General features: G+C 31.2%; 2 protein-coding genes across 2 annotated transcripts; both read left to right on the forward strand.

The window, feature by feature from the left end:
- Positions 1–2,424: 2,424 nt before the first annotated feature.
- LOC123662690 lies at positions 2,425–2,871 on the forward strand. The gene has a single exon (XM_045597494.1). The coding sequence runs from the start codon at positions 2,425–2,427 to the stop codon at positions 2,869–2,871; it is 447 nt and encodes a 148-aa protein (XP_045453450.1).
- Positions 2,872–4,095: 1,224 nt separating this feature from the next.
- LOC123662691 (uncharacterized protein F54H12.2-like) lies at positions 4,096–5,409 on the forward strand. The gene has a single exon (XM_045597495.1). It carries the CDS (start codon positions 4,096–4,098, stop codon positions 5,407–5,409), a length of 1,314 nt encoding a protein of 437 aa, XP_045453451.1.
- Positions 5,410–17,499: the final 12,090 nt, after the last annotated feature.

Genomic DNA, 17,499 nt, shown 5'->3' on the forward strand with positions numbered 1-17,499 from the left:
CACGTAAGGAAAAATGAAACATTTTATTCATCCATTCACTGCAATAGTTGCGGGACCTAGTGGTTGTGGAAAATCAAATTTTGTTACAAAATTTATTAATAATATGGAAGAAATATGTAACACATCTTTTTCCCAAGTAACATGGTGCTTTGATGAGATGCAACCCTTATACAATTTAAAAAATGTTAACTACTTTCAAGGATTACCTGACTTAAGTATGTTTGATGGTAAAGAGGCCAATTTGATTATAATAGATGATCTGATGAGAGAATCTGATGGTCGCATTGTAGATATATTTACAAAGGGTAGTCATCATAGAAATTTAAGCGTATTTTATATAACTCAAAATCTGTTTCATCAAGGAAAAGGTCAGAGAGATATTTCCTTAAATTCGAACTATATAATTTATTTTAAGAACCCTCGTGATAAAACACAAATTCGATATTTAGCTCGTCAAGTTTCACCAGATAATGTAAAATTTGTACAAGAAGCTTATAAAGATGCAACGACAGAGGCACATGGTTATTTAATGATAGATCTCAAACAAAATACTAATGACATGTATCGTTTTAAGACGAATATATTCCCAACTGACAAAAACTGTTCAGTTTATGTACCGAAAAGAGGGTTTAAATACGACAAGAACCAACAAAGTTCTATCATTTACAAATAATGTCTGGAGCCTTAAAGACACATAAAGAACTGCTCATCGCATTGCAAACTTTAAAACCAAAACATCAAAAAGCTTTATTAAAATCATGTGATGAAGATGAAATAAATTGCATATGTGAGTGTATTCATAATGTGCTACAAGGCAAAGTCCCAATAAAAGAAAAGGATAAAAAATTTTTAAAACAATATATAACATTACTCCGCAAACTTGTTCGTAAAACTACAACCAAAGTTAGAAAAAATATAATTGTTCAAAAAGGTGGTGCATTTCTACCTATTATTTTAGGTTCTATATTAAGTGGATTAGTTAGTGGTCTTATTTAAAATGGAACACACTAAGAAAATGTTACTGGTGGAACCAAGTTTGATTGATAAAATAAATGAAAGGAACGCGAGTCACGAAAATCCTAAATCTCGATTAGATACAGAAATGCAAAATATTCTTAAAAGTAACGATGACGACAGAAAAAAATGGATTTTATACTTACAAACATTACAAAGATATTTGCACTTTACCAGAGAAGATCGTCAATCTTATCAACTTCCAATAATAACCTCAAATATGGATTCATCTGAAACACTTTTGAAAAAAGAACAATATGATAAAAGTAGTGATTCATACACCAAAGAGCCTATTGTCGACCACACATTGAATGAAGAAGTTGTACACAAAGAAAGTGACACAGTTCAAAATAAAACTATATACTCAAAAAAGCAAATATTAAGTTTAATACCTAAATCGTACATTAAAAAAGGTGAGTCATTATTAGATTTCCTATTAACAAATCAGAACAAAGTACACTGGAATGATGATGGTACAGTACTCGTGGATAATAACAAAATAAGTGGGAGTAATATTGTAGATTTAGTTAATGATTCATTAAGACCATTAAAAAAAAGTGATCCAATAGGATGGGAAAAATTTGCTAAAGCTTTGAAGGATCTAAAAGTCCCACTCACTTATATTGGTAATCCTAAGAGAAGCGACTATATTAATCAACTTCGGTTAAAAAGTTTTGAAGAAATATCTGGTGACGAGGAATATTCTACACCTACATCCGAAAAAAAGTATATTAGAAAATTAAAGAAGAAAATCGATTGGGAAAAATGGACCCCCTACTAGAAATTCACAAAATTTATTATGATGCATCACACCCTGCTGGTTATAGCAGTATTGAAAAACTTGCAAAAGCTATGACAGGAAAAATGAAAAAAAATGAAGTCAAGCAATGGTTACAATCACAAGAAACGTACACACTTCATAAACCGGTTTACAAAAAGTTTCCTCGAAACAAATATATTTTATCTGACCTTAATAAACTATGGCAAGCAGATTTGAGTGACATGCGAACATATAGTAAATATAATGATGGTTATAACTATATATTGTGTGTTATTGATGTATTTAGTAAGTATGCTTATGCTCGACCTATGAAAAATAAAAATTCTTTAACAATCAAAAAATGTTTTGAGAGTATTTTTGAGGAAGCTCATACAATTCCTACCCACATACAGTCTGATAAGGGTACTGAGTTTGTTTCCAAAGATGTTCGTCAATATTTTAAGAGTAATCATATTAATTATTATACAACAAATAATCCTGATATTAAGGCCAGCATTGTAGAAAGATTTCAAAGAACACTCAAGTCAAAAATGTGGCGCTATTTTACACATAAAAATACGTATAGATATATAGATATTTTACAAGATTTGTTATATGCATATAACCATAGTTTTCATTCAAGTATTAAAATGCCTCCATGTGACGTAAGTTCTAGTAACATTATGACTGTTTGGAATAATTTGTATGTTCGAGAAAATGAAAGATCTCTACGAGATATCTCATTACCAAAGTTTCACGTCGGTGATTATGTTAGAATCACAAAATACAAACATATATTCCAGAAGGGATACGAATCTAACTGGAGTGATGAAATTTTTATTGTTTCAACTGTAATCCCTAGATCACCTTGGGTTGTGTACACCTTAAAAGATTTACAAAACGAAGTTATAGAAGGTACTTTTTATGAAAGAGAATTACAAAAAGTTACTCCACCTAACCCCACTTCAGACTACAAAATAGATAAAATAATAACATCTCGATATTCTGGTAGCAGAAGGCAAGTGCTTGTCAAGTGGAAAGGTTATCCTGATAAATTTAATAGTTGGGTTTTGGCATCACATTTAAAACAGATATAATGAAAGGAAGTTTTTATTTAACATTACTAAGCAACAGTTCAATAGAATATTTTCCAGATAATATGACAACAAAGTTTTCTACTAAATTACCGAAATCAATCAAATTAGAGGGGGAATGGGTTGTTGGTGTTGTTGAATTTCAGTACCCGTGTACAATGTTCACTGTTCAAGAACATGAAAATATAGTTTATATTAATAAGAATATGTTAATGCCAAATGAAAAATATCCTTCTATTGTTTACTATAAAAAACATATTCCCGCTACTAACTATGACAATATTAATCACATTTTGAAAGCTTTAAATAATATGAGAGAAAATATAACCTTTCGATACGATGAGATATCTAAGTTCGTATCTGTGACAATTGCAGATGATTCAATAAAGTCCTTGACATTATCACATAAGTTATGTATTCAATTAGGGTTTGAACCTAATAAAAATTTGGTAGAAAAGACGTTTGGAAAACGACCTGCAAACTTACATCTGGGATTACCGTCACAACTGTTTGTTTATTGTGATATAGTGGAACCACAGATCGTTGGAGATGTTATGACCTCTTTACTTAGAATTATACCACTAGATTCTTCAAAATACATATATGGTGCAAATAAAATGCATGTGTTTTCCCCTCCTCACTACATATCAGTTATGCGCAGAGAATTCGATACAATTGAAATAGATATAAGATCAAGCACTGGTCAAAAAATACCATTCCAGTTTGGAACAGTGTGTATTAAACTACATTTTAGAAAGTTATAATGTATCCTCACAGTAACATAAATTGTCCATACGAAAATTATTATACTCATCAAGCTGGTTCTGGAATAGGAGTCATATACAAAGGAGTTCCTTATCAACGTGGTCATGGCATTGGGAACTTTTTGGGAGGGTTATTTCGATCTGTTTTACCTTTGCTTTCAAGCGGTGCTAAAGCCATAGGAAAGGAAGCTTTGAGCGCAGGTGTTGGAATTCTCTCTGATATGACAAGAGCACGACCCATGGATGAATCAATAAAGTCACGACTTAAGGAAATTAGTTCAAATTTGAAAAGAAGAGCTGATAAAAAAATTGATAAATTAAACATGTCTGGTACAGGCTATATAACTAAAAGAAAATGTCTTGGGACGGTCATTCCTTCATCGAACGGTAAAGGAAAAGGTGTTAAGAAAAGAAAATCAACTCGTCAATATCAAGGAGATATATTTACATAAATTGTAAAACAATGTCTTTCTTACATAGTCACTCTTGTGAATGTATAAAATCTGAATTAGATTTGTTTGCTTTACCATCAACACAAACAAGCATAGAAAGTGGAATGTGGGTGCAATATAAACCAATATCATCTTTAGCTGACGATGGTCCTATAGAATTTCAAGTCCCTGGAACTGGTGATGACTATATAGACTTATCTCATACACTGATTCAATTAAAAGCAAAAATATTAAATGAGGATTCTTCAAAACTGGCTGCTTCAACTGTTGTAGCACCTGTAAACAATTGGCTTCATTCAGTTTTTACTCAACTCGATGTTTATTTAAACCAAAAATTAGTTTCACCTCCAAACAATACATATGCTTATCGAGCTTACATTGAAACTCTTTTGAATTATTCATCTGAGGCAAAACAATCTCATTTAACGTGTAGCCTTTGGTATGAAGATACAGCTGGTAAAATGGATTCAACCGAAGAAAAAAATTCAGGTTTTACTAAAAGACAGCAATTAGTTTCAGAAAGTAAGGAAGTTGAAATGATAGGACATCTTCATGGTGACATATTCAATCAAGAAAAATTTTTAATTAATGGCGTTGAGATGAGTATTAAATTGGTGAGATCACGTGAAACATTTAACCTGATGGCTCCAACAGACGATGTTAAATACAAAATAAACATTACAGATGCGACTCTCCTTGTTAGAAGGACAAAAATTAACCCCTCTGTCTTACTTGCCCATCAAAAAGTCTTAGCCACCACAACTGCAAAATATCCCATAACTCGAGCTGAAGTAAAAGTTCTAACGATACCGTCAGGGGTCCAGGGTAAGACATTAGACAATATCTTTTTGGGTCAAGTACCTAAGAGATGTATAGTTGGATTTGTAAGTAATGCAGCATTTAATGGTTGTTTGTCTAAAAATCCGTTTAATTTTGAGAACTATAAAATGAATTCCTTTTGTTTATATATTGATGGTCAGCAAATACCTTCAAAAGCTTTACAACCATCTTTTGGTAATAATATTTTCACTGCAACCTATCATACATTATTCTCAGGAACAGGGATACATTTTCTTAACGAAGGTAATGGGATATCTCACGATAAGTATTCAAAAGGTTATTGTTTGCTAGCATTTGATCTCACACCTGATTTATCAGCCAATTCATCTAGTCATTGGAATCTAATTAGACATGGTAGTGTTAGATTAGAAGTTCGCTTTGAATCTGCTCTGACTCAAACGATCAATTGCGTTGTTTATGCAGAATTTGATAATGTCATTGAAATAGATAAAAATCGTAATGTAACCGTTGACTATAGTAGCTAAGAGAATGAATATTGTATTTCCTTTCTAAGTATTATTAAGTTCTCACTCTGTAATATGTGTTATTGTGTAAGTAAATGATTATTTTTAAGTTTTCTTTCATTTTATTTTAAAAACCCTGTCAATTGCATGTTAAATAAGAAGGTCTAGCTTATTTATTCCACTTGTGTATGATAGAGCGAATGAATAAGTCTTCTTTTAAATAATTATGAATACTTTACAAATACAATCATACTTAAAAAAGATTCATCCAAGCTTACAAAATAATGTGTATGCTGCGAATCGATTACCAATGTATGTGACGGCTCCCACATACCTTATAAGCAATTTGGACCCGGACTCAAAACCAGGATCTCACTGGGTAGCCATCCACATAGACAGTAATGGTGTTGGTGAATATTTTGATACGTATGGCCGCTTGCCTATGGGGATGCATAAAATGTTTTTGAATAGAAATGCAAGGAAATGGCATTTTAATAATAGTAGGATACAAAATGATTGGAGTTCAGTGTGTGGCGAGTACTGTTTAATGTACTTACTGTATAAGTTTAATAAGAAGTCATTGACAGAGTTTCAAAATGAATTTGACAGCGATACACTTAAAAATGATATGTTATTAAGTATTATGTTCAAATCTTATTTTATGAGAGATTAAAAATGTAACTTAAAGATTACTTGGAAATAAATAATGTTTTGAACAGAAATTGAAGCAAAGTTTTATTGTAAACCTCCGCTTTAATATTGTCAATAAGACGTCAAAGGAATGTAGTTTGGTAAGAAGCGTAATGGTCGTTAATGATAGTTAGTAATTGTATAGTAATTAAGGTAATTGCATAGTAATTAAGGGTAGTGGAGTTTGCAAATTTAGAAACCTAAGTTGCGAACCGTTAGAGTTAGCACAAAACGGATGAGTGCAATCGATTTAGATGACCCCAAAACCTTTTTTTTTTTTTTTTTTTTTTTTTTTTTTTTTTTTTTTTTTTTTTTTTTTTTTTTTTTTTTTTTTTTTTTTTTTTAGGCGAGGAGCCATGTCGTATTCGTGTATGATCCAGAATGCACGAATACCCACTACTTCTATTAAACTAATAATACAAAGTTAACCCTCATTATAATGGCCCGAGATTGTACCTAATACTGAGGTAAGTTTTAGTTCATCTGATTGAGCCCTAAAAGGAATATACTTTCTCCTTGGTTCGAAGTAAATAGCGTATGGACTGTAAGGCATAAAGAAAACAGTACTTATAACGTTTCAGAGTGACCCAGTTCGAGAGCCGGGGACACGACTCCGTTTCTTTTACGATAACCTAATGGTAATAGGATGAAAACTCTATTTTTTATTGGTACCTTAATGACGCTTAATAAATAATGCTTTATATTTTATTTCGGAAACCCTTTTTTAGGTACGACATTTTTTTTATAGATAGATTACCAGTGGCCACGAAATCTTTCCGATGTCAATGTATGTAATCAGATATAAACTATGTGTACCATACAAAAAATCTACAGGACCACCTAGTTTTTTATTAAAAGATTTCGCGCTGTGTCCAACGGCTCATTAAAATGATTTTCTTATGTAGTAAATTGTTATTCTAATCCAATACCAGTTCACCTATAAAGTTACGCCAGGTGGCAAATATTTTGTGTAAAAAATATTACTTTGCAAATGCTGGGAAAGCGTTCGGAATAAGAAATAAGTAGGAAGTATTCGGTATACATCAAAGCGAAAGATATATTTATTTCAGGACAAAGGTTAGAGGAAAATAAAATTATTTCAGAGATTCTGTGCATTTTGATATCTTTTGGAACTTTATTTTGCGATAGAATTTTTAAGCCTTATAAGATTGTTTTAGTTTAAATTAGTTACTAGTTTAGACTAAATTTTTTAACGTTCTCAATATCGTTCATTAATATACATTAAAACTAATATTCGGGTGCATTTAAGAAAAACCAGCCGGGAATGACGTATTTGTTTTACGCGTTTTTCACTGTCGGTTCAGTAGTAGAGTAATATGTGGCGTAGGAACAATGCGTCCCTCGCAGCCTCTCGGCAACATTTTCGTCTGTTATCAACGAAACAATGACGAGAGCATTTTGAAAGCCTAACGTTTATAAACACTAGTGGATCTGCAAACGCATTTTACTTAACGGGCTTCAGAAAATACGTAGCCGTTAGTTTGTCAAATAAAAAATAATCATACATTTATAATTCACAAGTTAATACAGTTTGTCAAATTATAAATCCAAATGATCTACTAAATTATACTTCAAGATAAATAATATAATTATATTTCAAAATAAGATTTATTAATCAAGCTTCCCGTACTTTTCATTTTATAAAAATAAAGCACAGTTCCCTTGGAGGCGTGCAAAATAATATTGCTGTTAAAAACTTATTTATTATAAATGTAAAGTATATAAGATAGGTAATGACCTACTATATGAAATCTGCAACTAATAAAGGCAAATTATAAACTAGTTTAGGGGTTTTCGATATTTGAAAAGGACCAATACAATCAATTTTCATACCTAATTGATTTTTTTTTTATCCTACATTACTGTGTTAAAAATATGTTTAACCGTTCATTTATCCCAAGTATTAATAGAACATTGTAACGTACAAAAGCAGTATTATTATACGTTAGCTCAATATTTCATCATTTTCTTTGACGACGCCGAGGCAACCCTCAAGCAATTGACTTCAACCCTCGTTTGGGCGTGATTGAAAATATCTTCTTTGATCTATTTTCTAACGTGTTTTTATGAATACCTATTTCACTAAAATAATATCATTAATTGATCACTTCATTTTGTGTGATGAAATATACTAAAGTTTTAAGGAATAAAGGTAAATGTGTACATTAGTAGGTCTAGACTTCGTAAAATAAAAAATAATAGTAAGTGGAAGCTATTTTTGAATTTTATATTGTTTGTTACTCAAACATTACGGCAATAGCGGTTACATAATATCAGCGAGCTCGAGTTTCGTTAAGCCAGTTACTGCCAACCTGTCAGTGGTTTGTATTCAAATACAAACTTGACATACATATTGTTTTATGAAAAAAATAACAAATAATTTTTTATCAATTGTCATAGGAATCTATATATTAATACGTGAAGCAAAAACATTGTATCCCTTTTTACGATAATTGCACGGACGGAGGAGTATGAAATTTTGTACACTTCTAGTTTATAGAGGAGTGCAGAATGCTCATACTTTGTTATAAAATTATGAATAAAAATACAAAACAATTAAAAAAAAAACATTAGACACCATGTATTTGACACACACACGCATAATATATACTCTTTTGTATATTATTATTATAGAAGTAAAGTCTTTGACAACAGAATCTTAGCAATCTTCAAACTTATAATTTAAATTAACTATGGTCGAATTTGACACATGAGTTCACGTTATTTTTGGCGTAAACTTGTGGAGGCCTATGTCCAACAGTGGACTGTATAGGCTGTAATGATGACAATGATGATGGTCGAATTTCGACCACATAGCGACCACTAGTCATTTTAAAATGACGATAATAAGGCATAATAAAACAATTTAAAAAACTACCTCAATTCAATGTTTACAAATAGAATAAATTAATGGACAATAATAAAATAATTGATTCCTGAAATAACTACACGTCATTATTACAATCACAATAAAACAGTACATGACTATTCGGTGTAGCACAAAATAATAAATAAATACAAAAATATATTGATAGTTCTATACATTCAATAATTACCCAATCGTATTACTATGCTGCGTAAGGTTGGCAGTAGAGGCCGACAACAGTGTCACATTAAAATTACCCGTCGTTGTAAAGGTATCGAAACAAAGAAATTTCACACGCATTATATCGGTTGACATGACCGAACAGGCGTCTGACTTACTAATTACTTTAAAATTGGTTATAAGGAACACTGCATAATACGTTTATAAACACTAGATGATCATCGCTATTCATTCATGGTGAAAACTGACTTTATCAACTACTAATTGGTTTGGTTTTCACATAAAGATTTCTATTAATTAAGCTAAAAGAACTTGAACAACTTGGTGATCTTCCACTTTTAAATTATTAACAAACAAGGGCATTGCAAGTGAAACATTTACCATTGAAAACATAATAAGGAAAAAATAAACATAGTTCGTTTTTGTAAACATCCGTGTCTCATGCATAATAATCTCGGCGAGTGTTGGGTACGATGTAATTATCATTTTTGGATTAAATTTATTCATTTACGCGCCGTTTCATTGCTTGGAAGCGTGAGCAAAAAATCGTGAAAACGAACACGGACAAGCAAGTCGAAATCAAACGGTTCATTTGTAAATATAAAAAGTAAATAAACTTCTTAATTACTTATTTTAAGACAAAAATATATGTAAATATACATTTTGCTCTGTAAGGGATAAAAAAGGTTAGCCTTGTAGGTAAAATTTTAATGGTACTAATAATTTTGTCGAAAAATTACTTATCAAAGGTATGAAATACATAAATATATCTAACACACAATAAATAATATGTACATATTTATTGTTTTACTTTTCATATTTAGCTTTTAAAATAAGTTTCACATACAGACACGGTCATCTGTTTATATTTTAGATAACCTTATTTTTTTTTATAAATTCATACGTACCTATTGACAAATATTACACTCGGACTTGACTCGGGTTACCGCCAACTGTACTCAAGAAACCCTAGATTCATGACTAGGACGTAGTGGCCCTGCTTTCTGTTCTGCGGGTTGCGTGTTCGATTCCCGCCTGAGTCTGGGTATAATATAATATTTGTATTTATATATTTATATATGTATTATTTCTATGTATGTTTAAAAAAAAAATAGGTGTAACAGTCGGCTGTTACCTGTAACACAAGCATTAAGTTGCTTACCATAGGAACAGACGACGGTGTGTGTATGTTACATGATATTTATTTATAGATATTATATAATAATTTTAAAAGATATTCAGCAGAAGATCCAAGGTTGAATAGTCCATCTAATAAGTTGTTACTTCTTGTGCCTATTCCACTAACAAGAATATTAATCCCACACCAAGAAGGCTGTATTGCGTGTGTAAACAAAAACTTGTATCGTTAATCTTACATGTTACAGAACACATTATAGCAAGACACATTATATCAACGAGATGATAGTTGTCGATACTAATATTATAAGCCTTGGTTGTTTATATTGAGGAATGTTGCGAGACTTCGATACATACAGGACTCGTAGGAATAAAAATATGGCCATAAATCTAGCTAGCCCAATTTAGTAAAAAACAAGTTTGATCAGGTAAAAATAGGAGTACTTTTTCACCTTTTTTTTCAACTATAATTTATACAAGGTAACATACAAACAATGAACTTTTTTAACATGTAACTAAAACAACAAAAAGCAAAAATAAAAAGTCTAAAATAAAGTAATAAACTAAAAATCTTGTTTTGAACTTTATAAAGCTATGAATGTCTTCACAGATGTCCGAATGGTTACACACAACAAAAACAAGCTTCAAATAAAAATAATGTTTTTTTTCCTACATCGACAAAAAATTACCGAGTTTCACTCATGTTTTACACATTTCAAATATTAGAGATGCACACATTAATATAATTCATTAAGTAAACAAATCAAGAACCTAAGACTTAAATTGTTTTGACAAGACCTGAGAGGATCGTCGAACATCTGTAGCCACCCAACTGTTGATCTAAGCTCGAAATAATTTCACATCGTATTACTAGGGGGTTGATTTTAAATTTAATAATAGGTATATTCATATATTTATATCGTGAGATAGTTTACTACTTTAGTCAAAATTTAAATATTCTTCGAACGTTTGTAAAGACAATGTCATTACAAATGGAATTAAAATTAAATTCACGTCCGAACTTTGATATGATAGTTTTGTTGATATCGACCTAATGTTTAATTGCCTAATGACCTAATAACAAGCGAATGTTGAAATGATTTATTTGGGCTCGGGTCGACCGATGTCAAGTGGTCCCTCTCTTATGGACAATCTATAGCAACAGAGAAACTTTAGACGCGTCGCTGTCTTGAACAGAAATATTAAGGGATGAATAGAACAGGGAAAGAATGATGAGAGGATTTTGGCCTCCGGCTTTCTTTTGTGTTTGGAATACAACTTTAATAATTAATTTTTCTTATTGTTGTAAAGATTTCTCAATTTAAAGAAAGTAATGTTTTTTCTTACTTAAGCCTTTAGTGAAAAACCACAGCTAACGCTCATAATTGACGCTGGCAAAACTGATAGGAGACGGTATTGCTTACCACAATTTTATGACTTTAATTTTCATTACAACATTCATTAAGTTGTCCATTACAGTTGTTGCAAGATACGAAATATTATAAAATGATTTTATAAATAAACACTATAATAAACATATTTAGAACAATTTAGTTTATACTTTCGATAAGTTTAAATATATCTATAAACAAATCCCTATTAGCATCCAACAAATATATAATAGACATTAGCAACTATAATACAAAATTGACTAGCCGACTATACATCATTATAATTTAAGCGCTTTGATATTTAACTTTACAGATCTTATTCAATGAGTCGTCGCTATAATAATAGCCTGTTATTTCTGAATACCATTTGTTATAGTAAAATAATTAAAAAAATCGTTTCAGTAATTTTCGATTTTATCTATTTACTGAAGGCAAACAAACAAATCTTTAATATTTATTATATTTGTAAAGCTACATACTACATCATAAATAACAATTGGGATTTGGTCTGCTTAATATAATTAAATTTGTTTTTTTTTTTAAATACATAAGCATATTATTTTTAGGTATACAAGTATCTAAAAATAACAAATTTAATTATATTAATCCGAATTATATAAACAAAGTCAATTGTATTTATATTTTCGGTATATTTAGGTTGTATTTCGGAATAAGGTTTGTTATTTTTCCTCTTAAATATTATTTTAATTAAATCTGAATATTCACTAAACTGTATCTTAATAAAAATAAATATTTTAAAATGATACCCTACAAACGTCTAGAAACGTTGAGTTACAGACATGATTACATGTTAAATTATTCGATAACCAACAGTATTCGAATTAATATTTATAAAGAATAATAACACCTGTCCTATATCCTCAAGGGACACTGTTTATAATAAAAATTATAGATACAATAATTGTTAAGGTAAAAACAGTTTGTTTATAATTTATTGTTAGCTTACTTACATTTTATAACATTTTTCGACATAAAAATTCGATCTTGACTAGCCCGTTGGCGCAGTTTGTAGTGGCCCTGCTTTCTGTGCCGCGGGTTGCGGGTTCGATTCCTACCTGAGTCTGGGTGTAATATAATATTTGTATTTATATATTTATATATGTATTATTTCTATGTATATTTATCAAAAATATATAGTTATAACAGGAACAGACGACCGTGTGTGTATGTTATATGATATTTATTTATAAAAATTCGATATATACAGGATGTCCCAAAAAGTAGTGATAAGCGGAATTCCAGAGATAGGGCACCCCTTGGGGTATCCGAATCACCCCTATGTATGTTCAGCGATTTTGCATAGTTTTCGAGTTATGAATTTTTTTATATGTTTTTGAGAATTTTCCACCTGAACAACTTTAAAAATTTCTAAAAAAAAAAATTGAAGACTTTTTAGAATTTTTGTTTTTGTATCTAAATAGTCATGAGCTGTAGCTTCCCGCTTAAAAGATTCAGCTTCTTAACTTTGATGAAAATTGTAAAAATCTAAGTGTAAAGTGAAAATTTTACGTTTTGAGAACTATGACTTCAATTTTCAACTTAGAATTAAAAATCTAAACAGGCGATTTTATGGTTTCTAATTAGGCTTAAAAACTTCTCCAGAGTGTCAGCTTTCATAATAATAAATAAAAAGTTGTACTTAATGGGGCTACTTTTGCTAAAATTTGCCTTCAAAGACATCAAGGTGGAAAATTCTTAAAGTTACCAATTTGAATAAAAAATTTTTTTTGCTCAATTTATTATTCCTTTAAGGTTAAATAGTTTTGTCGGCGCTCTAGCTGGGTCACACGTATAGGATTCGTGCGGAGGAAAATGATAAATCCGTAGACTGAGTGATATGGTTCCACAACGATGGTGCTCCATGCCACTTTGCAAGAATAGTCAGACAACATTTAACAGAAAGATTTAGAGACAGATGGATCGGCCGTGGAGGGCCCATTGCATGGCCGCCGCGGTCCCCAGACTTGAATCCAATCGATTTCTTTGTCTGGGGATATTATAAAGAAATAGTTTACGCCAAAACATTAGCAACGTAGCGGAGTTAAGACGAAAATTGAGGCAGGCAGAAGAAACAATTAAAAACAACAGAATAGCATTCGTAAGACTCAAAGAAAACTTTTTAAGACGATGTAGAACATGTATCGAGCACGAAGGTCGACATATTGAAAACTTTTTATAATAAATAATTTTAAGACGATTACTTTTCGTTTTATTAATTAAACCTAAATAACCTCCAAATGTTTATTAAATCTTCGATCTTAGTTTTCTTACAATCTTTTGGTTGGTTAACAGACTAATTAACTCTTACGAATGCTATTCTGTTGTTTTTAATTGTTTCTTCTGCCTGTCTCAATTTTCGTCTTAACTCCGCTACGTTGCTAATGTTTTTAGCGTAAACTATTTCTTTATAATATCCCCAGACAAAGAAATCGATTGGATTCAAGTCTGGGAACCGCGGCGGCCATGCAATGGGCCCTCCACGGCCGATCCATCTGTCTCTAAATCTTTCTGTTAAATGTTGTCTGACTATTCTTGCAAAGTGGCATGGAGCACCATCGTTTTGGAACCATATCACTCAGTCTACGGATTTATCATTTTCCTCCGCACGAATTCTATACGTATGACCCAGCTAGAGCGCCGACAAAACTATTTAACCTTAAAGGAATAATAAATTGAGCAAAAAAATTTTTTTATTCAAATTGGTAATTTTAAGAATTTTCCGCCTTGATGTCTTTGAAGGCAAATTTTAGCAAAAGTAGCCCCATTAAGTACAACTTTTTATTTATGATTATGAAAGCTGACACTCTGGAGAAGTTTTTAAGCCTAATTAGAAACCATAAAATCGCCTGTTTAGATTTTTAATTCTAAGTTGAAAATTGAAGTCATAGTTCTCAAAACGTAAAATTTTCACTTTACAGTTAGATTTTTACAATTTCCATCAAAGTTAAGAAGCTGAATCTTTTAAGCGGGAAGCTACAGCTCATGACTATTTAGATACAAAAACAAAAATTCTAAAAAGTCTTCAATTTCTTTTTTTAGAAATTTTTAAATTTGTTCAGGTGGAAAATTCTCAAAAACATATAAAAAAATTCATAGCTAGAAAACTATGCAAAATCGCTGAACATACATAGGGGTGATTCGGATACTCCAAGGGGTGCCCTATCTCTGGAATTCCGCTTATCACTACTTTTTGGGACACCCTGTATATTGAGACCAGCTGACTCGGCAAACGTTGTCTTGCCGCTGAACGCTATTTAAAAATAGGGGTTGGTGGTAGAAGTGTGAAAATTTAGGATTCTATGTATTTTTCAACGCCAAATCATTAAAAAAATCAAAACTGTACATTGAATATTTTTTTAAAAGAATAATTGGGGTGTGATCTAATATCGATACCGAAGCCAAAAATATAGTTTTTAGAATTTTTGTCTGTTTGTCTGTATGTATGTCCGGGATAAACTCAAAAAGTACTGCATGGATTTACTTTTAATTTGGCTCGAATATTATTAAGCAGTCGGGTATATAGGCTACAAATTATCACGCTATCACCTACGGGGAACGAGCAGTGAACCTTTATTTCTTCAACGCATTCTGTAACAACAATCTCACGACACACTACATAGTATAAAACAAAGTTTCTTCCCGCTGTCTGTCTATCCCTATGTATGCTTAGATCTTTAAAACTACGCAACGGATTTTGATGTTTTTTTTTAATAGATAGAATAACTCAAGAGGAATATGTATAATACATGCATAATATAGTAGAGAAAAACTGATAATTTTAGATATTTTTAATATGATGTCGTAAATAAACACATTTTTGCGCTTACATTGCAAACTGGCTGGCTGCAAGCTGGCTGAACCCTACGAGATAGATCAAAATAATATATCACAGTATTATACACCTTCAAAGGTCTACAAAAAAGTCCGCGATAGATAGATAGATAGATATGTCTATCACTTAAGGATAATCCACAATTACCATTTTTATCCTTTACTTTTATTTATAATGGCTTATTTACGAAGTAATTTTAAGCAATACAGCATTAATCCTTATCCATTTAAGTACCTTAAATACATTGTGCATTTAATATAGATGGCTCTTTACAGCATGTAATTTAAATGAATATCTTCGAAGATATTACAGATTTAAAATGCAGGAGACAGCGGCTTCGGCGGTACCGGCCGTGACTTGTGAACGTGGTATACAAAGACATTCTGTAGTATATTTAGTATCAGCATTGCACCCGTGCAAAGCCGGGGCGGGTCGCTAGTTTTATATATAAGATAGTGTCACTAATCGTGATGGACTGCGCATATGTAAAGATGACTTAAATAACTGAAGATAAACTACTTAAAGAAGGAATAAATACCGAGTATTTAGTAATATTCATTTTACTCTAGGTGCGCAATTTTATTCTTGTCACAATGTCCGATCTGAGTCATTTATTATTCGAGTTTCATATGTTATGTTTTTAAATTACTTCACAGTATTTAGTTGTATGCCTTTGGAAAAGTATAAGGAAGGATATTATGTCATTTGAAATATGTACCTAGTACAAGACTGTTAAAAATAACAATTAAGAAATCACTGATAAGAACTGCACCACAATTGACCAAACCTCATATCGTAAGATCTTAAAAACTCTAGATGATATTAGCAAACATTTCTGTATGGTAACTAAAGGTCCAGCTTTCATAATCATTATATAATAACAAATGATAGAAAATATATTTAATGTTTTTTTATAACAGAAAATATTCATATTATGCGACGAAATACGATAGTCATACTTTTCATCCGTACATTATAACAGCTATAGATACACACAAATACATACAAATACGCACATACGTGACCTAAGAGTACATTGTTCCAACATGAACGTGGGCGATACGATGGACGGACACATAAAATACATTAACATCAAATAACACCAACTTAGTCCCTAACTGCTTTTTATTGAAAGATATACAATGTTGAATATATCATTCATTTTAGTGTTACAGAGGTCGCGTATAATTGTAATCATTATAATGAAGTTTATTGAAAGTTTTAATGATTACCCAAGGATGGTTGTTGACATTGTTTATACCATTATTAGTTTTACAAGACAAATATTAATATTATAGCATTTGGTAATTACTAATTAATATGAGATACTGATAAATAAAAAGCGCGGTAAGTCCCGTCCGTATAAGGGGGCATCCATAAATTACGTGAGGTGTTTTTTTTAATTTTCTGTACCTCCCCTGGCGAGATGTCGTGAGATTTTATTCAACCCCCTACCCCACCCCCCAATCTCACGTGAGATTTTTCAAAATGTGGTTTTCTTACGTAAACGCGTTGGATTGTTATTCTAAAAAGAAAAAAAAATGCTTTGTGCTTTTATTTACGACTAGTTAAGACTAGTAATCAGACACAGTCAACAAATCAGATAGTCAGTAGATGTATAACGTCGAAGTATGAATGAAATTATTTTCTTTCGAACGAATTAGTGAATGATATAAATCGTATTACGATAAGATTAAAATAGTATAATTTTTTTTGTTTCAATCAGAAAAAAAAATTCGTGATATTTGCCCTCTCTCCAACGTAAGATTAGATGAGATTTGACTCGACCCCCTCCACCCTTAAACATCTCACGTCTTTTATGAACTAATAAGTAAAAGTGTTAATCAATTAATCTGTCTAAGATTTGGTCTACTGAAACGATTTCATCAAATCTCTCACCTCTAAAGTAACTTCTATGATGAACATGTCTTAGCGTGAGTAAAATCGCAAAGAACGTCTCTTACGTTTTAAAA

This window comes from Melitaea cinxia, chromosome 19 (assembly GCF_905220565.1).
Source record: "Melitaea cinxia chromosome 19, ilMelCinx1.1, whole genome shotgun sequence".
In the NCBI taxonomy this organism is placed as follows: domain Eukaryota; kingdom Metazoa; phylum Arthropoda; class Insecta; order Lepidoptera; family Nymphalidae; genus Melitaea; species Melitaea cinxia.